Source organism: Erpetoichthys calabaricus, chromosome 7, assembly GCF_900747795.2.
Source record: "Erpetoichthys calabaricus chromosome 7, fErpCal1.3, whole genome shotgun sequence".
Classification (NCBI taxonomy): domain Eukaryota; kingdom Metazoa; phylum Chordata; class Cladistia; order Polypteriformes; family Polypteridae; genus Erpetoichthys; species Erpetoichthys calabaricus.
The window spans coordinates 54,706,180-54,732,102 of NC_041400.2; the positions used below are offsets into that span (position 1 = coordinate 54,706,180).

The 25,923-nt window shown below is 37.8% G+C and overlaps 1 protein-coding gene across 1 annotated transcript in view; it reads right to left on the reverse strand.

Moving 5' to 3' along the window:
* adgrv1 (adhesion G protein-coupled receptor V1) overlaps nucleotides 1-25,923 on the reverse strand; it is a 697,787-nt gene that overhangs the window by 573,014 nt on the left and 98,850 nt on the right. Inside the window, exons 7-10 of the mRNA XM_051930189.1 lie at nucleotides 23,406-23,956; nucleotides 18,758-19,028; nucleotides 9,129-9,458; nucleotides 6,209-6,385 (exon numbers count right to left, since the gene is read on the reverse strand). Of these exons, the coding sequence (XP_051786149.1) occupies nucleotides 6,209-6,385; nucleotides 9,129-9,458; nucleotides 18,758-19,028; nucleotides 23,406-23,956 (1,329 nt within the window). The remainder of the gene's footprint in view (nucleotides 1-6,208; nucleotides 6,386-9,128; nucleotides 9,459-18,757; nucleotides 19,029-23,405; nucleotides 23,957-25,923) is intronic.

A 25,923-nucleotide genomic window follows, 5' to 3' on the forward strand; every position in this document is an offset into this window, starting at 1 on the left:
TTTTTACTTAAAAATTAGGCGTTTTTCACTTGAATGAATATGTAGCAGCCATCCCTAACACTGAAGCATAGTACAATACTATATGTACTTTGTCACCATTTCCAATCATTTTGTACTTTCATGTGCACATGTCATTAAATATAACCAGTGGTTTACACAACAAGCTTGGTCACAGGTCAGCTGCTGGAATGGAAGCTGCCCATTTGGTTGAGCAATAGAAGCCCCCTGCTTGCAATTCACATCATCTCAAGGACACCTTTCAGCTGTGTCATCGTTGGGAACATCGCTGCTGAGAGGTTAATGTGATACTTTGAGAGATCCCTCAGCAAAGACAGCCTGTCAAATGTCATTATTATGCCTTTTCCAAATCTATGTGGTACTATCACTATCAAAAACTGTAGGTTGTTTAAGATCCACATACTCTACAGTACATACCCAAGGTTCAGTATAGTTTAAATTAGTTTTAATATGTTTGTGTTTTGTGATTTAATGTATGGTATGTTTGCCTATAACGCAACTAATGCATTCCTGCAACACCTCATGTAAAATTATGTTATAGAATACACAGGTCCTTTGCATAAAATATGGCTATGGGAAAAGCAGTTGAAAACTTGGCAAGTTATGCACAAAAAAAACAAAAGAAACAATAAAAACAATGATAATAAAGGACAATTATGTAAATCTATACATTACAAATAACAAATAATACATTGCTAAATCATACAATAAACACTGTATTTACCTTGAAAAATTATATGAAATTTGCTGGGTGAAATGGGCGCTGTATGGTTGTTTCTGGTGGGTTATTAGGAAGTAGGGGAGGGTGAATTATTTTTTGATTTTGTTGGAATTGTACAAAGTACTGTAACACCAGAAGTTGATGGTTGTGGTTGTGAAGACATGAATTATGGGACACGCATTATATTACTTCACTGTCATTTTATTAAGAAGTCTGAAATATCCATCCATCCATTATCCAACCCGCTATATTCTAACTACAGGGTCTGCTGGAGCCAATAGTCTGAAAATATTTGTATGTAAAATAACTAAAAAAGGCATTATGCATATTTGTTGATTTTTTCCGTTAACCACAATTTTTAGTTCCAGTTCCGATTTATATAGAAAATAGGGTTACAAATGTTCATGGGATCAGAAGGCCTACATGTATTTATTTACCTGTATTTGACAGAAATGGCAAAAAAATTCCAAAGAAACAAAAATTGCCACTGGGTTGCCTGGGCTTTGTTAGTGATAGGAAGACATAGAAAGAAAATAACACACATCATTAAAACTCCCTGGCCCTGAGGCAAGCCTGGGAAAAGGAACTAAACAAATGGCTTACAGCAGAACTCTGGCTAAGAGGCACAAAAAAAGCATCACTGTACTGAAACAAGGGGGCAAAAAAAAAACCCAGACAAGTGAGTGAGATTCAAATGTTTCATAATGCAATATTTGTAGTACTAGGGTGTTGTACCTTGTTAGCCATTATGAATGTAGAGAAAAGCCAAGCAAAATGACACCTTTTATTGGCTAACTAAAAAAATTACAATATGCAAGCTTTCGTGGCAACTCAGGCCCCTTCTTCAGGCAAGATGTAATCTTACATGATCTTACGTGATTACAACTTGCCTGAAGAAGGGGCCTGAGTTGCCACGAAAGCTTGCATATTGTAATTTTTTTAGTTAGCCAATAAAAGGTGTCATTTTGCTTGGTTTTACTCTACATAATGCAATATACAAAGGGACCAAAATAAAGGAAATTGCTGACATGAAATTCATGGACTCTGGGTTTTTGAAACAAATATTCTGAGTCCCCTTTCACGATGTCAGTCTTCATGATGATGTTACCAAATCATAACCATCTTGGAGCAGCAGAGATTTTTCTGGTGTCACGAAACTCACAACATGCCATTATTACCTTATTCACGTGAAGATTTCCACAGCTGGACCTAAAAAGGCTCTAGCACCAGCTGGTACATAAGACAAGCTGCACTGGAGGTTTTAAAAAGCAGAAAAATACATCTTTAATGTGGGTAACCATCCACAACATTTGATATTTAATCAATAATTACCATTTTTTCAATAAGTTCCTTTTCTGTTCTCATTCCCCTCTCATTCATGTTTTCCTTTATTTTTAAATTCGCACTCCAAGACAGTGAATGTTATGGGCTAGAGAGCACAGGTTTGTTGGTGTAAATATTGTATTTATTTAAGCTTTCAATGTGAGTTGTTCAGTTCGATGATGTTCTTGGCATTGTCTGTATGATTTTGCTTTCCTTGTTTAAAAAATTACAAACAAAACAATCAAAAAATATATTTGCCTGCAGTCTGTCCATTATTTCCCTAACTCTCCCATCTACAGCCACACTTTTATTAAGACTCCACCTTCACATTTAATACACAAGACTAATTTGCCCCTTGACATGCCCACATGCCCCAATGAGACTGTTAAAACTCCTCTAATGAAAGCCTTCAGGCTTCTTTTTGTATTATTTATCTGTCATGGCTATGTTGCTTCAATGAACTTTGTGCACCTGAGGATCCGGAGCCTCCTGAGGAGATCTTGTGAGGCACAAAAGAGAAGCTGTGCCTTGTGTGATATGCTCAGTGTGAAGTGGGAAGAAATGAACAATGTGTCTGCTGAGCTGTGTCATGTCAAATTATCTTGTTCTGTCCTACAATGTTTCTTCAAGTTAACATCTCATTTATGACTGTATTGATTTCCCAGTACATCACAAAGTCAAACTGTTTTTATTGTACATTCCCTCTGAGCTGATTGTTTGAAATGTTTGACCCCCATTCAATTTGTTACTATCCTTCACTATTCAAAGCAATCAAGCGTATTCAGTAGGAAATGGTTTTGTCTGTATTGGCAAAAATAAAAAAAAGTGTTTTATTATCAATCATGTATTAGCATATATACAGAAAACTATTACAGGATGTAGCCCTTTCCCAAATCTTGTTTGTGACATAAATTTGAGACATGCTGGTAATTAAATTGTAATAAATTGTTTTACAGAGAGAGAAAGAGACAGTGAAAATGGTAGTGAAGAAAATATATTTGAAAACGCATACATTAGCGAAATCTTAATTTTTTGTACTCATTCTTTTTCTCTAAATTTGCATATTTTTGACATTGAAAGTTATTAGATGAGGTAGCACAGTGGCATATTAATATCCATGCTCAATTACCATTGACGGAGACTAGCTTTGACTCCCAGGCAAGTGAGTATCTGTGTGAAGTTTGCTCTCAGTTTTAATCTTATACATATGTTTTCTGTCCTACATTCATAAGATGTGTTTTTTAGGTCGACTGATGTCTCTACACTGGCCCTGAATGAGCTAGCATTTAGGTTGTGAGTGTGCCCAACTAACTGCTGCCGCCCTTATGCCCAGTGCTTCCAAGACAGGATCAGGTTCTCAACAACCCTAAACAAGGGTAAAAAATTGAGAGAAAGAACGTATCAAATATTCATTTAAGTCCTAATAAATCATAGTAGAGTAAATAAATAATAGCACTGGACTGATTGCCTGTTTACCTGGAGGGAAGGCAGGATTAAGAGAGAGTGTGAGAGGAAGCAGACAGCCTGGAGGAGAAGAGCCCCAGGAGGAGTGTATGTGAGGCCGACACTCAGGGATGAGGTGTTGGATTTCTCTAGCTGAGCATTTACAGAGGGCTAGAGTGACCAGGAGTTGTGCTGCTCAACGTTTAAGTCCGGGAAGCAAGTGGGAGCTGGCAACAGAGCTTTGGAAAGGGAGCCTTTCTGTGTACATGGATGGGAAGGACCCGATCCAGCCCTGCGGTGAACCATGGAAGCATCAGGGACCCGGACCTGTTGACTGTGTAGATGGAAGGCTGTGCCTGTTGAGTAGGCGTCTCCTCAGTTGCTAGGTCCCGTTGGGGTTAAGCTGAGGAGACAATGGTTTTGAAGGTTTGTGCCAAGGCTCATTTTTAATGGATAGATTCCTGCTATCCATTTTAACCTCACTTTTATTGGAAGTATTTATTTGCAATTTTAACCACTACCTTTTACACCTTGTTTTTATGGATTGTTTGTTTATGAACTTGGAGAACTGCACTTTGAACACTGTTTAGATTTTTATTATTTAATAAAAGCACTACACATTTTACACCTTCCCCTTGCTCCATATGTGATTTGTCCTCATCTGCCAGCTCATTCGGTTACATTATCATCATCACCACCACCATCTACTCAAAGCACCGTGATGTTCCAACATTGCTGGACCAAAAGCTAGAAGTCTGCATGACCATCATCAGCAAGTTACTTCCGTGAGAACCTTAAATACAAAGAGGACTATTCATTTATGTTAGGTAGAATGCCCAGAGGGGACTGGGTGGTCTCGTAGCCTGGAACCCCTGCAGATTTTTTTTTTTCTCCAGCTATCTGGAGTTTTTTCTGTCCTCCCTGGCCTTCAGACCTTACTCTTATTCTATGTTAACTAATGTTGTCTTATTTCAGTTTCTTACTTTGTTTTTTATTTTTCTTTTCTTCATTATGTAAAGCACTTTGAGCTACTTCTTTGTATGAAAATGTGCTATATAAATAAATGTTGTTGTTGTTGTTGTTGTTATTGACAGTGTTGGGTGCAAGAGGCTCCCAAAACAGGAAGAGCTAACTCGCATGGAGCTAACTCGCACCGTCACAGTAAAGGTTTTAATATGAAGACTCAAGATGAGTGTTACATTAAAATCCAAATCACTGAAAGGGAGAAGCATACAGTAAATTCACCCATGAAGATACCAAGAACCCAAAACAACTGTGAGGGACCCACAGGCCTTTTTTGCCTGGGCTCTTAAATATTGATATAGGTATGAATCCTGGAATTAAAGGATGTGGTATGATCCATTGCTCACCAACCAGAAGTGGATTTGGTTAAGGCTACATGGATCTCATTATGTCTATGGAAAACCAAACACTACATTCTGCTCTAAAACACTGCCAAGTTTTGGTTGGCATTGGGCATATTAACTTGACATGACATCTTATACTGTCATGGTTTGGCAATTCTTTAATATGTTAGAGTTAAAACATATACATAGTTTATGATGCCTTAGTAGAAAATCAGACTGGTCAATGACCAAAAATAAGGTGCTGACTTGATCAGGAGATTAAATGGACAAAAGAACAGTCAGAGAAACAGGCAAAGGTCCAAAACCAAAAAAGCCGAAAGAATCTTGGTAACCTTTAAGCCAAAATGAGCTCTACAGTAAAAACAAGTTTGCTCTTATAACCATTATTAATTAGATTCAATCCCTTATTAACAGTACCCACTGCTATGTGTTGCTGTTTGTTTACTGTCCAAAAGCCTAAATATAGACAACTGCAAGTTGACACCTTTCATGCTGATCAATGGACGATTTCACACGTGATGGTATTGATTACATGATCACCAATGGGTACCATTACTACAAAAATATGACAATGAAATTGGAAACAAAAAAATGAAAACAGTGACTGCAGTGATGAAAAGGCAATTCAAAAAGGAGGTGATGTGATTGACATTCCTGACTCTTCCTCGACCTGATACAGTACTATAACATTTAAGGCACTTCTTCTGCCTTCTTTCTAGAATGAAACTTTTTTTTACTCTGATTAAATACATTTCATATGTGGTGAAAAAACTTTTAAAGAAAAAAGTTTGGTATTTTTCAAGTCCAAATTATTTTTTCACAATCATGGTGAACATTTGTTACAGGAAGTTGTTTTCTAAAATAAAGTATTTTTCATAATTAAAAGAACTATAATGCTTGTGTTTGCATTTGAAAATGGTCTGTTGGAAGCCTTAACACATAACGTGCCAGTCAGCTGATGGATGATGTGGGGAACAATCTAACCCAGCCACTAACAAGGCACCATTACTGCTTGTTTGCTGTGTCTGTGTGTATTAAAGTGGTAGCTCCCATTTGAAAAAAAATAAAGTCGATTTTTCTGAAGGTGCAAGGCAGTGAGTCACAAGTCACAGTACTACAATATCTATATCTATATCTCTATATATATATATATATATATCTATATATATCTATCTATATATATATATATATACACACACATACATATATAGATAAAGACTGTATATGTATTGCACTGTATATATAGCTAGCTAGATGAATACAGATATAAAGCAAATTGCACTGTTGACAACAACATATTAAAAAATGTTAACATGCAAATTGGAAGTAGGATTACCAGAAGCGTAGATGTTGTTTCTGGCTCATAGACCACCATAGTCTGATTGCTGGTAAAGCTGATCATCCCATTTGCCAAGTTCTGTGTCACAATCAAGGAAATATTGAGAATGCCTCCCAGTCGTGGACTGACAGATGGTATCAAAGGAGTGATGCTTACCAGCTCCACACTTTCCAGCTAAAACACAGAAAAACAGTGCTAGTGTATAACCTGAAAGAATTTATACCATGCACTCAACTGTTCCAAAGACATATTCGGAGAATATTCTTTCTTTATTGCTTCAGAATTTAGTGGAACAAAATATAAATATTTGACATAAAAATAAAATCTATAAAACATAAAACATTATTATCAAATCTTTTTAATGCATTTGGCAATCACAAACTGCAGGAGTGTATCCCAGCAGCATCTGGCATTGGCATGTGCAGAGCCAAAACAAGCACAAATTAATTGCATGGTCCACTTACACACACATTCACACTCAAATGCAAATAATGTAGACTTGCATATTAACCTATTATGCAGATTTTTGGTAAAATAAAAACAAAGGAATACCCTCTACAAACATGTGCATTGGGATCAAGATTTGAACTAAAGATGCTGGATCTGCAAGACAGCAGCATTATTCACTGCTCTACTATAAGGCCTTATATACAGAGACATTCATATAACTTAACTGCAGCATTTGGTTATATATTTAGAGCACTCTGAGACTGTCTAACAGAGACTGCATGAAATAGCAAAAAATTGAATTAAATGCACTTAAATTGTGCAACATGCTGGCACTGACTCTGACTTTCAGCCTGGCTAATGCCTTTAAGGAAGTTTTACTTTAACCCTCTCTGCATCAATTTCCATCCACACTGTTTTCCTTCCTCATTCCAAAGCCAAGAATGTAGGCTGATGGACAATTATAAATGTTATATATGAGTCTGACTCCCATATTCAGGGATTTCATTCTGAACCAGTTAACTGTTTGTATAGAGTCTGCACTTAACCCTGTTCTTGTATTATCTCTTTCCTGGTACACTAGATTCCTCCTGGATCTGAGGGATGTGCACGTTGGCTTGTTTTTCATGTTTGAGTCTTGTATCAGATGGAACGTGCGAGAAAGTCCCAAGGGTATCTTGATGTGTTGGTCAGAGTTAACTGCTCTGTATGCAACTCAAAATAGGAGAGATTCGTATGTACTGTATTAATTAATGTCTATCTTTCAAGTGTGTGTGCCATGTTTCCCACATATTTAATCAGTCTGAATTTGATTAAGAATCATTTAAATAAAGTTTGCTTTGTTATCTTCTAAATTTGTATTGGTTCCTATCAGAGGTCAAAACAAAGCCAAGTCTCTAGGTGAGAGGCCATACTGAAAAGCCTCAATGTGCAGTTTCATTAAAAGTGAAATGATGTCTAACAATTATATCTGTTGAAATAGGTGCTCTACAAATCAGCCTTTGAGAAAAATGTCCAAACACACTGCAATTTCTGATGGATGGGTAACATAGGGTAGGTATAGCTAAATCCCTTTTAAAAAGCTTCCTGTGACCCATGAACCCCAATTTTACTTCACTGAGCCACAGACCAACACAATCGTTCGCTGCATTTGCATGTTCTACTAGATTAGTGTAGGCTAAGGATGCATTCTGCCTTCTTGGAGGAAATTTGCTGTGTCAGTAGCTATGTCAATTATCACACATATGTGTCAGAGGGTCATCTTCTGGGCTCATCAGAGGTAAGCACTACCACCCCAGAACACAAGGGGCTGCTGTTGCTGACCATCTTATCTCTTTTTCCACCCACAACTCTGAGAAGACTCCCAAGGAGGGCAGCTGACTCTGCCCCTTCCTGTCAAACCAATACAAGAGCAGGGCGCTCCTGGAAGGAGGCATTTCATTTATGTGCAAGCAACCAGCCAGATGGAGTTCCAACCTGAAGCATGACCACTCTTCAGTGTCTTATCACTTTAGGCCACGGCAGAAACCACTTTTGTTCTTTTTTGCGCCACTGTGCGGCTATTATTTTGGTTAAAATTATTACTTCACTAAATTGGCACCCCAACAAATTCATTTGATCTTGTGTATCCTCTCGGTTGATGACACAATCGAGTGATCCAACATATGTGCTATGCTGATGTGTTCTATGTGCTATGCTGATGATGATGTGCTATGGACCCCCCTCCACCCACAAAAATACAACACCTCACCTAATCCAACTCAAAAAGCAAAACCAAAAAAATTCTACAATGAAATGTAAACTTTTCTCCCAGAAAAAATAATCAAAATCCAATTTCCTGGAAAGAAAATATAAACCAAAAAAGTTAATCAGTACAAAAAAAAATCAAAGAATAAAATAATAGCTACTAACTTCAAAAAAGATGGCTATGTTAAAATAATTTAAAGGGAAAACTACAAAAAAGCAAATACTCAAAATCTGAAATGCCTTAAATAAAGGAACTCAAATTGACATAACATAAACTCTAAATAAGCAATCGAAGAATCAAAATCTATAAACTATATATATAGCTCTGATTTAGCTACAATGATCATTGTCATGTAAAAGTCTATTGTCTTTCTTGCTTCTTTTTTCTTTATAAAATTAAAATTTCTTGCTTCTTTTTCCTATAATATATTGGGATTAATAAAGTATCTATCTATCTATCTATCTATCTATCTATCTATCTATCTATCTATCTATCTATCTATCTATCTATCTATCTATCTATCTATCTATCTATCTATCTATCTATCTATCTATTAAAAGGGTCATTTTATTCCCCTCAATATTAAACTTAATATAGGAAAGTTTATTATCATTAATTACATAGCTTATTAAGCAGTTTTTTTTTAAATCAACAGCTCAGCCCTTGTTCCAGAATTTACAGATATGACATCCTTTACATTACTTTGATAGTAACTTCTCTCACCTGAACAAAAAAGTGTGCTCCATTTTGTAGAAATGAGTCATTACGTATCGCCAGATTCACTTGGAGCTGAGCCTGATATTCAGAAAAGACCACACTGTTTGCCTTTGGACTGTTCAGGACTCCTTCTTTAGCCCTTGCAGGATCCACATCCCCAGGAGGGATGTACAGAGCTGTAAAATGAAGACGCACATCTCCCACGGTGCCATTCTGGCGCACAAAGCTGAGTGAAAGGAATCGCCCAGAAGGATGACTTTGAATTTTCTGCTCTTCTACAGGATGAAACTGGATTAAACCATATACATCATCACTGTCTTGGATGTAAAAAATCATCTGTATGAAACAAAAATTAAGATGTTGTTAAGTATTAGGTTATTAAGGCCAATGTTATCCAAAAGTTCATCCATCCATTATCCAACCCACTATATCCTAACTACAGGGTCACAGGGATCTGCTGGAGCCAATCCCAGCCAACACAGGGTGCAAGGCAGGAAACAAACCCCGGACAGAGCACCAGCCCACCACAGGGCACACACACACACCAAGCACAATTTAGGATCGCCAATGCACCTAACCTGCATGTCTTTGGACTGTGGGAGGAAACCGGAGCACCCAGAGGAAACCCACGCAGACACAGGGAGAACATGCAAACTCCACGCAGGGAGAACCCGGGAAGCGCCACCCATCCAAAAGTCAAAATGTCAAAATGTCTAAATGTATATAATAAAGACTTCTAGAAAAACATATGGACATGTACAAACTCTTACAACACATAACTTTTAAGCAATCTATTTTTGATTTTAAAAGTTTTGTACACGTAGTCTTTATGAAACATTCAAAACTGCTTACAAAAAAAAAACAAGGATCAAAAGCTGCCTTGGATGGAGGTGTCTGCTAAAAAATAATTATGCTAACCTTTGAGCCGCTGTTATTTTTTAAAGTTTTTTATAGAGAGCACTGTTTCAAAATATCTAATTGTGGGCAGCATGGTTGTGCTATAGTAAGTAATGCTACCTCATAGCTACAGGAAACTGGTGTGATGTCCCCAATTTGAGCATTTTACATGGTAGAACTTGTGTATTCTTCTCCTAAAGGTATCTATCTATCTATCTATCTATCTATCTATCTATCTATCTATCTATCTATCTATCTATCTATCTATCTATCTATCTATCTATCTATCTATCTATCTATCTATCTATCTATCTATCTATCTATCTATCTATCTATCTATCTATCTATCTATCTATCTATCTAAAGATTAAATTATTCTAGTTTAATACTTTTCATGCTCATGTTAAATTTTCTGGTACGATTAAGGAAATAATTCTTGACACAATTCTTAACAATCCACCATTTCATCAGTCTTCTAAATTTTTTATCCTGCTTTTCGAATATTGGACCACAATAAGCAATAGCCTATCCATGCAGGTTTTGGCCCTAAAAATGAACCAGAAGTGGATGTGGATCTGACACAAAGATACATTTATTTATTGCCTCTTATGGAGTCAATAAGGAGATGCAACACAACACAGTACACACTTGTTTGGGATGTGGAAGGAAACCAATGAATCCAAAAGGAAGCCAACTAGATACAGCAAGAGTTTGAAAGCTTTATGTTCAAGACTGGGACTCCAAAGCAGAAGAACAGTGAGGCAACACCAGGCAATATATTTTTTTTTTTAAGAAAAGCTACAAATGCCAGGCCATGTATACAACACTGTATCTTCTTGGCCATCATTAACATTGAAGCATAGGACAATACAATAAAAGATAAATATCCAAATGTTGCAAACATCCATAAAATATATAAAATGCTGTGAAAATATATTTGCTCCCTTCCTGATTTCCTCTTGTTTTTCCTGTTCATAACACTTAAGCTATTCACCAAAGCTGTATCGCCCACGTAAAAAAGTAATTGACTCTTTACTCACTCAATCAACCAAGGAACCAAATTTAAATGATAATGTGTTAAATTAGACAAGACTCACTCAGGTTTGATTTCTGCTTGCCTTAATGAATCTAAACATAAATTAAATAGAACCTTTGCAACAATGTGAACTTCACTAAAAGGTCTCAACAAGCAGCATGATCATTCCTCAGTCAAAGGAAATTCCAGAAGACCTGAGAATTAAAGTTACTGAAATATATCAGTAGTGCAAGGGTTAGGAAAGCAAATCTATAAAACCCTGAAACTCCGTGAATCACATAACAGCCATCATCTTCAAATGGAGAAAACTTGGAACAGTGGTAAATATGGCCAGCCTAGCAAAATTGCTCCAAGAGTGCATAGAAAACTATACTGGGAAGTCAGAAGAACCCAGAGGAACATCTAAGGAAATACAGGCCCCTGTCAACACAGTTAATATCAGTGTTGGTATCCATAGGAGAGTTGCAAGGTGAAAACCACTGCTAAACAAGATGAAATATAAACTCGTTTAACATTTGCCAAAAAACACCTTGATTACCCCCAAAATTAGTTGAAAAGGGACTGTTTTGGAAGATATTTGACCAATTACATCTGATGTAAAGCTAACATAGTTTTCCTCAATAAGAAGATCATGCCCACAGTCAAATATGGTGGTGTGGGGATGATTTGCTGCATCATGCCCAGGGCGATTTATCATAATTGAGGGAAGCATAAATCTAGCTCTCTACCAGAAAGTACTAAAGAAAAATGTCCTGTCATCAGTCTGTAATCTGAAGCTCAAACGCAAGTGGGTTATGCAGCAGGATAATGATCCAAAGCACAAGAACAACCCCACCTCTGAATGTCTGAAAATAAGGCTTTGGAGTGGCCTTGGCAAAGTCTTGACTTGAATCCCATTTAGATGTTGCGGTGGAACATTAAATGGGCAGTCCATAGTCAAAAACCCTCCAATGGGCTAAATTTATCCACAGCAATGCTCAAGACTAATTTCCAGTTACCAGAAGTGTTTGATTGCAGTTGTTGCTGCTAAAGATGGGACAGCAAAGTATTACATTTAGGGAGAAAAGTACTTGTTCACATGTGGAATATAGGTGTTCTATCTATCTATCTATCTATCTATCTATCTATCTATCTATCTATCTATCTATCTATCTATCTATCTATCTATCTATCTATCTATCTATCTATCTATCTATCTAGTATAAGAGCTGGAAGGCTTCCAAACTTACTTGAGAACATAAACATGGCAGATCATCCTTAAGATAACTTAGAAAAAGTTATATAAAGCATGCAGTGGATTATACAGTATATGCATCTGTGGTGCCTGTGCAACTTTTTTGCGAGTTAGTATGGAGCATCTTCAAGATTGGAGGCAGATTAGGAGACAGAGGGTATATGTACAGTTTGGTAGAGAAAGCCCTCTGAAAATAGAATAACCCCTAAAGATGTCATGTTGTGTTGGGCATCAAAGTTCTGGTAGAAGAAAGAAGTCTAATTACAAATACACAAAGTCTTAATAGTGACAGCATCAGGCCAAATTAAGAATAATCTAACATCTCTTTCTGGATTTCTCTCAATTTCCATACAGGAACTGGCCCACTTCTTAGAATAAGAGGGTGACAAATAAGAACTGGGTGATGGCATTGCCCAGTGATTAGCATTAAATTCGATTAGACTCAGCACTGGAACTGGTGACTTAATCTGTTTTCCCATGGCCATAACCATCTGTGTCATAATACTCCACTGCTGTGGACCCAGGAAAAATATATTCCCAAAAATCACTAATAGCAAACTCAACATTGTTTTGTTTATTTACAAAATAATGGAAGTTCTAAAACTGAAAGAAATACAGCAACTAAACAAAAAACAGCAATCTGACTCAACAGGAAGGAGTACTGAAGAGAGACCTCATAATTAAATATAGTTTCCTCCACTCTTCTGAAATGATACTTTAATGCAGACAAAATACATTTTCAAATCAGTGGAGTAATGCTGCCAAAACTTTCTTCTCTGTGGCAGACATCCATACCAGTTAACATAATTTATTTTCCACATTGAATTATGGCCTAGTGCACTATGTAATTAATGGAAAAGTTTGTTTTTTCTTGTTATAATATACCACATACAGAACAATTAATCGAACATTTAAAAAAATTGTGTCCCATGGATTTTTGTACCAGAGTAAAATAATGTTACTGAATTGATGACATTTGTTTATAAAGCCCAACTACACACAATCCATGTCTTACACAGTTAAGAAACAGACAGATTTTTGAATGTTGTTTAGGATAAATAAGATAATTAACAACCTTGCTAACACAATCCAGTCACTCGGCAGTGCTCGCTGTGACTTGATCCAATACTGTATGTAATTTTGTACACAAGTTTTTCAAAAACAATAAATACCTAAGGATGAACAGTGGCTACTAGATTTTAATTTCCTGAAATACTATTGAATGAAAATTGTCCCTAGTGTGTGCTTGGTGTGTGTGTGTGTGTGTGCCCTGCGGTGGGCTGGCACCCTGCCCGGGATTTGTTCCTGCCTTGTGCCTTGTGTTGGCCGGGATTGGCTCCGGCGGACCCCCGTGACCCTGTGTTAGGATATAGCGGGTTGGATAATGACTGACTGACTGACAGACTAGTAGATGAACAATTTTGTTATATTTATTACAAACAAAAACTAGTATAATTTACAACATTAGAACTATTTTGACAAGACCATGTAATTCACCCAACAAAATTGGCAATCCTGTTCAGCTAATTTCTCCAAAATAACATCAAGTCATGTATCAAAGTCCCTAACGTCCTCCCTACCATACTATTTGGTAACTTAATCCACCTGTTTATGGCTCTTTACAGTACAAAACAACTAATAGTTGCACAGAATTTCCCCTCAACAAGCTTCAATCTGTATCACCATGCTCCTGTATAAGAACCCATTTTAAAATGACAACCAGGATCCACGCTACTAATTCCCTTAATAAACTTACACAGTTTAGTCACCTCTTAATTTCAATTTGTTTAAAATGAAAAGATCCAACTCCTTCAGTCTTTCCTCATAGCTCATACCTATCAGTTCTGGTATCAGTTTAGCTGCTTTTCTCTGAACTTTTTCTAGCAATGCCAGTGCTTTAAATGGGTTGGTACTCATCGATACTCCATAATGGCACGTCAAGATTTTGCTGTTCAAACACTAAGCTATCTCCTTTAAGTTGTATTGAGGGGGCCATGCCCCATTTGGGTCTCATACCTAAAATCTCTCACTTCTCCTAGCGTACGTATGTCCAAGTAGGACAAGTTCATCTACCAAAACTTTCTCTATCTCCTAGCTTATATATTTACAAAGGGGACCCACTCCACCATAGCTGAAGAAGCTGAAAAACCTGGAGCTTTCCACTTAACTGAGCACAGCTACTGTATGTCTTATTTGTAATATGGACCATAACTGCATTGTACTCCAGATAAGTTCTCATGATCGCATTATATAGCTTAAATTATGTGTGAATAACACCTGTTATGCAAAAGCAAAATTAAACTGCTACATTTTTTGAGGATTCATACTAGGTGAGGTGTCATATTAATATGTCATGATTGATTATCACAACTGCCACACAGCTCCAGAGCCCAATGTTTTAATGGAGGTCCTTTGTGCAGTTTATACATTCTCCCAATGTCTATGTGAGGTTTTCTCTAGTTACTCCGTTTTCCTCATATATGTGAAGATTTTGATGACTGGCAGCTAAATTGACCAGATATGAGAGAACTTGAGTGAATGAGTCCTGCAATGGCCTAACATCAGAGCTGATCCTTCATTGTGTCCATTGGTACTGGAATAGGCTACATTCCAAACATTTATTCTAGTAAGTGCGGTCGGAAAATGAGTAATAAATAACTAATCGAAATGCAATAGTTACACACACATACACTCATAATGAGTCAATGTATAGTCACCAATTAGCCTAACAAGAATGCATTTGGTTTGTTAAAAGCAACCCTCTTCTCTAGAAAAAATGCATAAGGAGAACATGCAATCTCCACACAAGCAGGGACCCAGCTGGGAATTGTGCTTAAGGGTGAGATTTATAAAGCTTGCATATGTAACGTTTCATGCAAAGGATGAGATTTATAAAAACAAACATAATGGGAGAACTTGTGTATCTACAGCAGTTCTGACCCATCCATACAAAACATTTCAGAGAAACTGGGAAATGATGACACCCTTTATCAATTAGGGAAATGCAGCCAAATCGACACATGCGCATATTAATTCATATAACCAAGCCTTTATTACAAGGTGAACTAACACAAGAAAAATATTAAACCTTAAAGTGATGAATATGAAACTCTATTTTAGTTCTGTTTTAAGAGGGCCAATTGTGCATATTTGCTCTGAAGAACTTTTTTGTTTGTTTGACAGTTTCTATACAGTTGGCTACCTGTTGTCACTGGCCAATAGGTCAGTAAAATCTCAGCTAAGCTTCACTCCATCATGCCCTCTTTACTGGAAGCTGTTAACTGACCAACGAGGCAGTTTTCGTATAGTGTGGGTGCAAATAAATAAACCTGACATATTTTTGCCAACATAAAAAGGCTGTTTGCATCAGCGTTCAGTTTTCCTAACATTATGAGAGCACTTTATTGCACTCACATTTCAATAAAGGCACCTATCAAGAATAAAGCTGATTTTATTAAACACAAGTAAGCCCGTGATTCGCTAGCGAATCGGAAATCCAAGAATGGCAATCAGTTTCTGCATGATGAAATATCATGGAGGGTATATGCGGTGGTGTGGGCGGTCGTGTCCGGGCGGCTGTACAACCTGGCATGCACGCTTCACGTCAGGTTTAGTTCACAGGTTGTAGGCATGGTAAAGTTTCCATTTAATTCAATAACATGTATCCATACGGGCTCGTTTACAGGTCATAGCCATACGGGCCCGTGTATTACTAATCGCTGAGCTCCCTCCATTTGGATACGTGCCTCCTTTGCCTGTGCTGTGTCAAAAGCGAGTTGTGGGCACGCTCGTTCATTGTCCGGGCGACTTTCCAACCTGGCGTGCACGCGTCACCTCAGGTTTAGTTCACAGGTCTTAGGCATGGTAAAGTTTCCATTTAATTGAATAACCCTATTTGAACTAAAGCGGTTTCTTTGTGTGGGCGCCTTCGTTCATTAAGTCTAGTTTACAGGTGGTGTTGTGTCTCTTCTTTGTTGTTATGTGGCTGTGTCGTTAGGTAGAAGTCGTTTACTGTTAGGAAGCATACTCCAACCTATACACACTGAGTGGTGGCACAGTGGATTATTCGTTTTGGATCTGTGCCTCTCTTGCATGTGGTGTTTCAGAAACGCACTGTAGGCGCCTTTGAGCTCTGTGGGTCATCGTGGGTGTGCCAATTAACCGTTATTTAAGTGGATTAGAGCAAGTGTTGTTCACAGGTTGTGTTGTTTGGGTGCCATGTACTGACTCTGGGAAGCCGCTGCGTTTTGGGAAGCCGCTGCGTTTTGACTCTGGGGCAGGCGCCACAGCGCATTACATTGTGTTATTTGGGCACCACCTAGTGACTCTGGGAAGCCGCCACATTTTGGGAAGTTGCTGCGTTTGACTCTGGGGCGGGCGCCACCTTGTTTTGGGACGCCGCTGCGTTTGACTCTGGATTCTGGGGCGGGCGACAAACTGAATGACCGTTATGTGATCTACATTACTGGCACAGTGGATTAGAGCAAGTCTAGTTTACAGGTGGCGGGCTTGTTGCAGTGCGGCAGCGTGTGTGACATCCGGTGTACAACCTTCTCGTTTCTGTGGCTGTGTCGTTAGCTATGGGCGGGCTCGTTGCAGTGCGGCAGTGTGTGTGCGCTTCGATGCACCCTGCGTCCATAACCTTCGGTTAGTAATATGGATGAGCTGTGATATGCCATTAACACAGAAGTCATTTGTGTTGCCAAGATGAGACTGACATAGTGACTCAGCGGTCTGGGTCAATGTATGATGCATTTATGTTGAAGCAGAATAGCTTTTGCAGACAGACATTGTGATGACACTGTATGTTTCAGCTGGCTTGTTGGTAAGGTAACTGGCTGAACTCTCAGTTTTTTAAATGGCATTTACTATTCACTGTAACAGTAATTATGTTACTACATGTGCCAAGTGATAGTGTGTACCCTCTTAGATGCTGGCCTGTTACATCTTTCACTGCCCCCCAGAATGAAGAAGAAAGGTGCTCCTGAATGAGAGGGGATGCTGTCGATAGTTGACTTGTCTCTTTCCTCCACAGCTCCAAGAAGATGCCCTATGATGGCAAATAACCCGAACACAGTTCCCAGAGAAAGCCACGTCCCTTTCCAGTCAGAGTCTTATAAAAGCTGACATCCCCAAAAGGCAGCATCGTATTCAGGCCCAAACCTTCCAGAGGATGAAGCTTCCAACATGCTTAAAATGAGCACTGTTAATAGAAGCATTGCGAGATGGCCACTGAGGGCCTCCTTTGTTTTGATTCTAGGTTAAACAATGCCATCATGCCCTTGTTTTTTCCATCCATCCATCCAGCTATATCCTAACTACAGGGTCACGGGGGTCTGCTGGAGCCAATCCCAGCCAACACAGGGTGCAAGGCAGGAAACAAACCCCAGGCAGGGCGCCAACCCAACACAGGGTACACACACTAGGGCCAATTTAGAATCGCCAATGCACCTAACCTGCATGTCTTTGGACTGGGAAACCGGAGTACCCGGAGGAAACCCACGCAGACACGAGGAGAACATGCAAACTCCACGTAGGGAGGACCCGGGAAGCGAACCTCACTGCGAGGCAGCAGCACTACCCACTGTGCCGCCCCCTTGTCTTTATGTGTTGCAAAATTAAACAGGGTGGCCCAGGACTTTTCCAATTTACTTGAGCAATTACATTGATTGGCATAGTCCATATGTAGTTGTTTCAGACATTTCATGTAACCCCATTTACAAGATGATTGTGATTTATAATGGGTATATTGCATAGAAATGTGGTAATGTGTTTTAAAAATCTTTTTTTTTTTTTTGCTGTAAACATTTTTTGGTATACACGTATTTTCACGCTTTTATTCACACATATTTTTTAAATGAGATAACAGGTGCTAGAAATAATGACACTACAGTTCTGATCATTGCATCAACCTGCTTCCAGTATAAAAATCAATGTAACATATCCAAAAATTAATGTGTAAGATCCACAACAGAAGTGCTCACAATAGTGGAAGAAATATTGCAAGAATAATCCAAGCGGTGGGGAGAAACAATCGCTGAAGCAACTTTAGAAAAGATGAGTGTACAGAACAGCAATAATGAAATATACTGTATGTGTGAGAATAGTCATAATTTTTGTATTACATGGGACAACACAACACATCAGTAATGGATCATCTTTAAAACTGCACTGTACGTGTATAGAATGGTAATGCAATGATTATCATGTATGCCATCTTTTACGGATTGGGCTGAAACCCTAGCCTTTATTCTGTTCAGTTTTGGTGGTGTCTTTTCAATAGCAGAAATCAGAGTCTACCTGACAAACAAAGGACTAATTTGATTTTATCACGTAGCTTGTTGCAAATAGCTAATTTTACCATTTTATAATATACTACCAGGAGCATCAGCGTTTGAGTATTTTTGAAACAAAGTGTTTTTAACACCAATCAGTTAACAAAAATCAGTACAGATGACATATTCTTACCTCCATTGGATCATCTACTTTTGCTCCACCATTTACTGTTGTAGGCAAGAGCCTGAACAGGTAGGCCTCTGCTTCCTCTGGTAGGTCATCTCTCTTAATAATGAGCAGAGGAGAAGCTGACATCTGACCTTCAGAGAACTGCAGAATACCAGAGACTGGGGTTAAATCCGTACTCACAGGAGAGACGTCACTGCTGTTGCGAGTTATGGTCCAGTTCACAGAAACATTTCCATACGTTCCTCCATTCCTTGTTATATTAATTCCCTCAAACCTAAAGCAGCACAGCATGTAAAATTATGTGAGTTATAGAATTAATAAAACAAACAACTATTTGCTTAATAATTTTAAATGTTATAGGATACCTAGCCGTCATCTATTTTTTTTTTCAAAATGCTGTGCAATTTTTTTCATCTATGCATTTACCAAATTCATCTATGCAGTTTTAAGTCTTTCCCATCATCAGAGTGCACAAGGCAGGAAGAAATCTTAGATGAAATGGTAGTTAATCAAAGGACATGCACACTCACACTGACCAGTTTTGGGAGTCTCCAGTTAAACTAACATGTATACTTGGGTGAAAGCATCAGTATCAATACTCACATGACCACAGAGAGAACATGCAAATTTCACATAGGCAATGATATGAGAAGCAGAGCTTAGATCTCTAGATCTGGCAATCATTAACCTTAACCAGTGTGCTGATTAAATTAGTGTTTTTCATCATGTTAAATGCACTTTATCACACGACTGGTAAAAGTAAAAAAAAAAGAAAGAGAAATACTTATTTTTCTTTGGCTGAAATATATTATTTAATGAAGAATAGTTTGACTATCCTGCCAAGTGAAAATGTGTCACAGATTCAGCCTGTACTATTTTACCATAAATGTCTTATCTCTCTAATTTTCAATGTGCTTAAAAAAAGTAATTTGAGTTTTTAATCAGGAAATTAAAGTTGGCAATGATTCTTCCAGACTCAGAAACTAAAATTAGAAAATAAATGTAAGGAACAGCAAACAATAAATCACATGGAAAGTAGTTAGGAAGTCTGAAGGAGCTCATGTCAAATAAAAACGACATCACTCTATAAGCTGTGGTACAATAAATGACTCTTATGAATTTTCACTTTCCTCAAATGTTCCTAAATGGAAACTGTCTATAAATTAAAAACTCTCTGACATATTATTAGCAACACAGGAAAATGACAAGAAGCAGACAAATGAAAAGGAAAATAAATGGGCAGCTATAAATAAACTTGAAACTAATAGCTAATTATTTCCATACTTTCTGTTTTATGATAATAAGGACAAATAAATTTACTTTTTTATTTTTTACTAAGTTTTGCTCATTATGATTTAAGGAGTGGGGAACACAGGGTGGATTTCATGCATACATTGCCACCTCATTGTGCTTGTGGTAAAATTTGATTCCAGGCTGTTTCCCCGACTGTGTACAGTACCCATGTGTCAGTAGGTGCGTTTCCTTAGACGATCCTGATTTCCTTCTATATGAAAATAAACAGCTTGACTAGCAGCTTGGTTGAGTACATTGTAGATGCACCTATTGCTCCAACTAAATTTAACTACATGAATTAAAAAAATGGACGGATATCTTAAGTAGACTTGGTTCTAGAAATAAGTGTCCATTCTCTGGGGATTTCTATAAAGCAATTTTTTAAAAAAGCATCACAAAGTTACTACAAATATATGTCTAAGTGCCATTTTGGATTATAGAGGAACAGTAAGTGGATTACACCAACCAATATCTGTGTATATACTATGTATATGAAGATGTACAGGTAAAAATGTGTCACAAGTGTACCAAAATAATTAATATAGCACATTTAGCCAAAAGTAATTAGTAAGAAAGGCTAATAGTTGTTAACCAGAAACTTAAGTCTAAAGCAAAGATGAGTGGAACAAACAGTAGAACTTAAACTAACTGGGAATTTCCCCTGATGGCTTCATTGTGTGTTTGCGTGTTTATTTGTTTTAATCATGTGCAACACTCAGAAGCAAAAACTCTGCACCACTATATTTTTAGGTCAGGAAAATGGCATAGCAGCCAGCAAGAACTTGGCCATTGCTATGCCAAAGTAAACACATCAAGGTGGTGAACACCTATCAACAAAATACAAAATGATGCCATAAAGTTAAAATAATCAAAAAAATTAAGAAAACATAAATCATAATTCCAAAAATGCAAACAAACAACCTCAGGACACCCACAACACAGACTCATGACATCTTTATCCTTCTGCATTCACTTCTTTCATAATTTTACATTTCAAACTTGTCTTTAATTAGCTCTAAATGACATATTGGATTTAGTAATACAGAATCCATTTTGCCATTTCCGATCCTTATTTTGTGAAAGTCCACACACTGACGAGTCGTTATGTACAGCTACACCCAATCCAATGTCACAGATTACCTAGTTTTGCTAAATCTTTTAACAGCACAAGAGCTCAGGGAAGCAACATCAAGTATGACAGAAACCAATCCTGGACAAAGTACCAGCTCATCACATGGTACACTCACCCCCATTTTCTTCCTATAAAGTGTATAAAGAAGTGCTTGAATTAGTTAAGACTACCTCAGTCATATCATAAGAACAGAAAAAAAAATTACACTGAAAGATACACAGCATGTGAGTGAAGTAGCTGAAGTATGGAAGGAGCAAACCTTGCCTACTTGTCATACCTCCTCACATTGCAGTTAGTGAGACGGAAAGAGCGTACAACAGAAGTGTATTTTCTTCTTTCTCATATCACCAGAAGTATGGGAGGACATAGTGGTATGAGCGGGTACTGGAGAAGTGGACCTCACTTCTCATGTCTCTGTGTGAGCATAGTAACAGTTTCATTTTCCCTCACCACTAATCCATGATGAGTGAGACAGAGGAAAGTGTAGAAAGGGCACATCTTGATTTTCCTTCCAACAGGAAGGGAAACATAGAAAGCATTCTACTGCCAGCCCCATCAATTTTAATTTTCCATTACTTTCAATCTTCATATTCAGCCAACAGTCCATTTAAAGCTGAATTGGTGTTAAGTTTATTACGCATCAACTGATGTTCTGCTATGCACTCCACTTCAAAGATTCCAGCCACAACAAAGAAGTCTCTTTGTTTTTTCAAGACAAGAATAACTGTTATTAATTTATTCATTATAATTATTACAGAGCACCATATTGTATAACCATTGATTTATACATTAAAATGTTATATTAAGGGGAAGATTACCAGTGCTTTGTGGAATACTTTCTAGTAGATTTTATTTAAGAAAAATCTCTGTTATACAATACTTGTTTTGCGATAACTCACATATTTGTGGTCCATATTAATGTTGTATAGTTAGGCTAGGTATTCGCAATTTTTTCAGGCTCCATCAATACTAACACATTTTGATATTAGTCTATATTTTCATTTTTTCGTCCACAGTACCCTGGCATTTTCAACTCCAGACTTTTGAAAACGCACCCATGCCATATACTTCTGAAGATGCAGCCACAGTGTTGCAATATGAATGAGAGAAACCACCGTTTTTCAAAAACACACACTCAAATCATGTTCCTATTTATTTGTGCATATTATTTAGCTTTTCCCAGATTTAATCCAGCTCATTCTCTGATTTGTCAACCTTCATAAAAGAAAAACTTATTCCAACATACTGGATATAGAACAGTTGCTTTCCATGTTACTTGTATTGTCACCTGTATGCATCAAAATTACATTTTTTACAGTTTAAATGTTGTATACATTATATACATCCATTCATTTTCCAACCCACTGAATCCAAACACAGGGTCACGGGGGTCTGCTGGAGCCAATCCCAGCCAACACAGGGCACAAAGCAATCCTGGGCAGGGTGCCAACCCACCGCAGGACACACACAAACACACCAAGCACACACTAGGGCCAATTTAGAATCGCCAATCCACCTAACCTGCATGTCTTTGGACTGTGGGAGGAAACCGGAGCCCCCGGAGGAAACCCACATAGACACAGGGAGAACATGCAAACTCCATGCAGGGACGACCCGGGAATCGAACCCAGGTCCCCAGATCTCCCAACTGCGAGGCAGCAGCGCTACCCACTGCGCCACCGTGCCGCCTACATTATATACATGCTGTATACAAATAATTTATCAGATGCTACAGTTTTGCGATATTCCCATGTTTGTGGTTTTATTACCATTTTTAGGATTTTTCAGTCGATACGTGAATGCCCAGTGTAGGCGGACGTCTACGTCATATGCTTTTTGGGTCATGATGGTGTGGACAAAGATACTTTTGTAAATGCTGTGAAAACACTAGTATGGACATGAAAATACCTTCAAATTGAAGTCTGCATTGTGCACTTTAATCACATACGAATTGTCTGATTAGCAATTTTAAACTGTGGACAAGAGAGGTAAATTGTGTCTTTGTCCCAAACATTATGGATGGCACTGAATATAGGCCTTAGTATGTCATTCTCTTTGTCCTTGCTTCCATTTTTTTCACAGTACTAAACAAATTTATTTCAGCTATTATATAAACAGAGGATATATGCTAAGGCAAAAAATGGTATCTGGGAATTGTGCTTTTCTTTTTTTTCCAGGAAAAAATGTCAGGCTTCTAATTTCAAAAACCAAAGGTTGTGTCCTTACCTCATAAGTAGGTCTTCATTGAAAATCACTTTCTGACCCAACAATCCACTGTTAATAGACAAAACTCCATATGGTTCATCATTTGGTTCAATTAAAATCTGAATCTGGCTTGGATTCTGTAACACTGCATCTCCAGTTACATTCTTTAAATGAAGAATAAATGATTCACCAATCTCTGGTTTTTCATCATTAATAATCCTAAATTTTAGGTCTGCCACATAGATACGAGGACGAAAGATAATACGTGTCTGATTCTGCTGTAAATCTTCAAAGTCAATCCCAGGACAGGCACCAGCAAATTCAATGGTATAATCAATGGAGACCTCCTCTGAGTCTGATCCAATCAATCTACCCAATTCATCTCTCCCACGGGTCACTTGAATGGTAATGTTGCCTGCTGTTTCCTGTACAGCTAAGAATGACTGGGAAAATTTTATAGGACTATCATTCTTGTTAATTTTGATTTGTATTGAGCTTTGAATGATGTTGATTTCAGCTCCACCCTCCACATCTGTTAGCTGGATTGTAAATATCTCATCATCTTCTGGAACCTGAAATATTTAAAAATAAGAACATTAAAAACTAGTAAATAAAAAACTGAACATAAACAAAATGCATTTATGATGAAATTTCCTTAGACATTTTTTAGCCATGTGCTTTGTTGAACCACTCAAAATCAATACAAAGATCAAGACATCTGTGTTGACATTTAATTGATTTTTCAGGACAAACACAAGCAAGTACATATTGACTCCTAAAACTGCTTAAATAAAAAAGCATGACAGGTACAGTATTAGTGTTCTTGAGTTAAGTGATTTGGACTTATAGTTAGAATGCCCCTTTGTGCTTCTCATGGGAGATGTACAAGGGACATATCCACAACACACACTGGGGGGTTATATCTCTCAGTTATCTGAGAAAGTCTGGAAATTCCTCTGTAGCGTAGTCAAACCCATTCAGTGTGCTTCTACTAAGACCCTCATAAGGATGAGTGGAGTGAAAATGATGATGCTAAAATGATGAATGATAGTGACCTGCAGCTGCAAAAAAATTTATAATACTGGCCATGGACAATATTTTTACTTGTTTAAGCTTAATAAGGAGGATAGCTTGCAAATGTTTATTCATAAAATATATATATTTTCAGTACTTTTATTTGCCTGGCTATAAGCATGTTTCCTTGGACTGCTCTAACAGCAATATTTTGTATTATTCTTGTGTTTGTATCAGACTGATATAATTATATCCTTAGCAGTCTCTTCTAGACATGCATCAAGTTTCCTATGATAATCTTTTTTGTTGATCACAATGCAGGTTTCAGCTGCTTTAGAGTCAACAGTTTCGGAGAGGGTAGGCTTATGGCTTCACATGTACATGGGGTATCTGTTTCAAGACAGTAGACGCACCATGCTAGGAGGAGTGCATTTACGGAGGAAAATTATGGACAAAATTAAATAAATAAATCTGCAAATAAAAAAAGTACTGTGAAATGTGACAATAAATAATATAAAATGAGAGTATAAATAATTAAATGGTTCACAAAATACATTTTTTGTTGCTTACTTCTTTATTCATTCATTTATTTATTTCACTAACATCATACACAAAATGAAATAAGCCCTGAAATGAAAGCTGTCATTTTCATTTGTCAAAGTTGAGAGGCTGGGCTCTAGAGAGATTGGTGAATCATTAGGAGAATGGACGTATGTGCTTTGCTTGACTTAGAAATCCTGTGGCTCGTGTGCATGCTCAAAGTTGTGACTGTGCATGTATGATAGAAGTGGAAGAAAAAGTTGCAGAGAATTACTATGTGAAGTAGCAACTTTAATTCAAGAAACTCCAAATTCATCATTGAGAGTTTGCCTCTGTTGGCGATTCTAAATTGGCCTTAGTGTGTGCTTGGTGTGTGGGTGTGTTTGTGTGTGTCCTGCGGTGGGTTGGCACCCTGCCCAGGATTGTTTCCTGCCTTGTGCCCTGTGTTGGCTGGGATTGGCTCCAGCAGACCCCCGTGACCCTGTGTTCGGATTCAGCGGGTTGGAAAATGGATGGATGGATGGAGTTTGCCTCTGAAGTGTCTGCTGTAAATGTGGCACTTGATAGCTGAAGACTGACATCCAGTCTACCAACAATCCACCAATCAAAAAGTGGTACTTGCTAGAACATGCCCTCTCAACTTTGATAAGTGAAAGTGACAGCTTTCGCTTCACAACTTGATTCATGTTGCAAGTGGTGTGGCTGAAATACATAAATTAAGAAATAATTAACTCTTTGAGGGCTGAATATTTTTTCCAAAAAACAGTTTCTGAAAAGCAATCGTTTCACACAGAAATCAACATAAAAAGTCTGTTGCCGCATGCTGTGGCTGCCAGTTTGACAAGAATGTGTGGCAGGCTTGCTGCCAGGCTGTCTTTGCATGGCTGGGGCATGGTCACAGTGCATTGCAATCTGGTTTCTACCTCTTATCATTGTTAAGTGGCAGTCCTCCCAGGCAAACATTGTCAGTACAACGATTACCTGG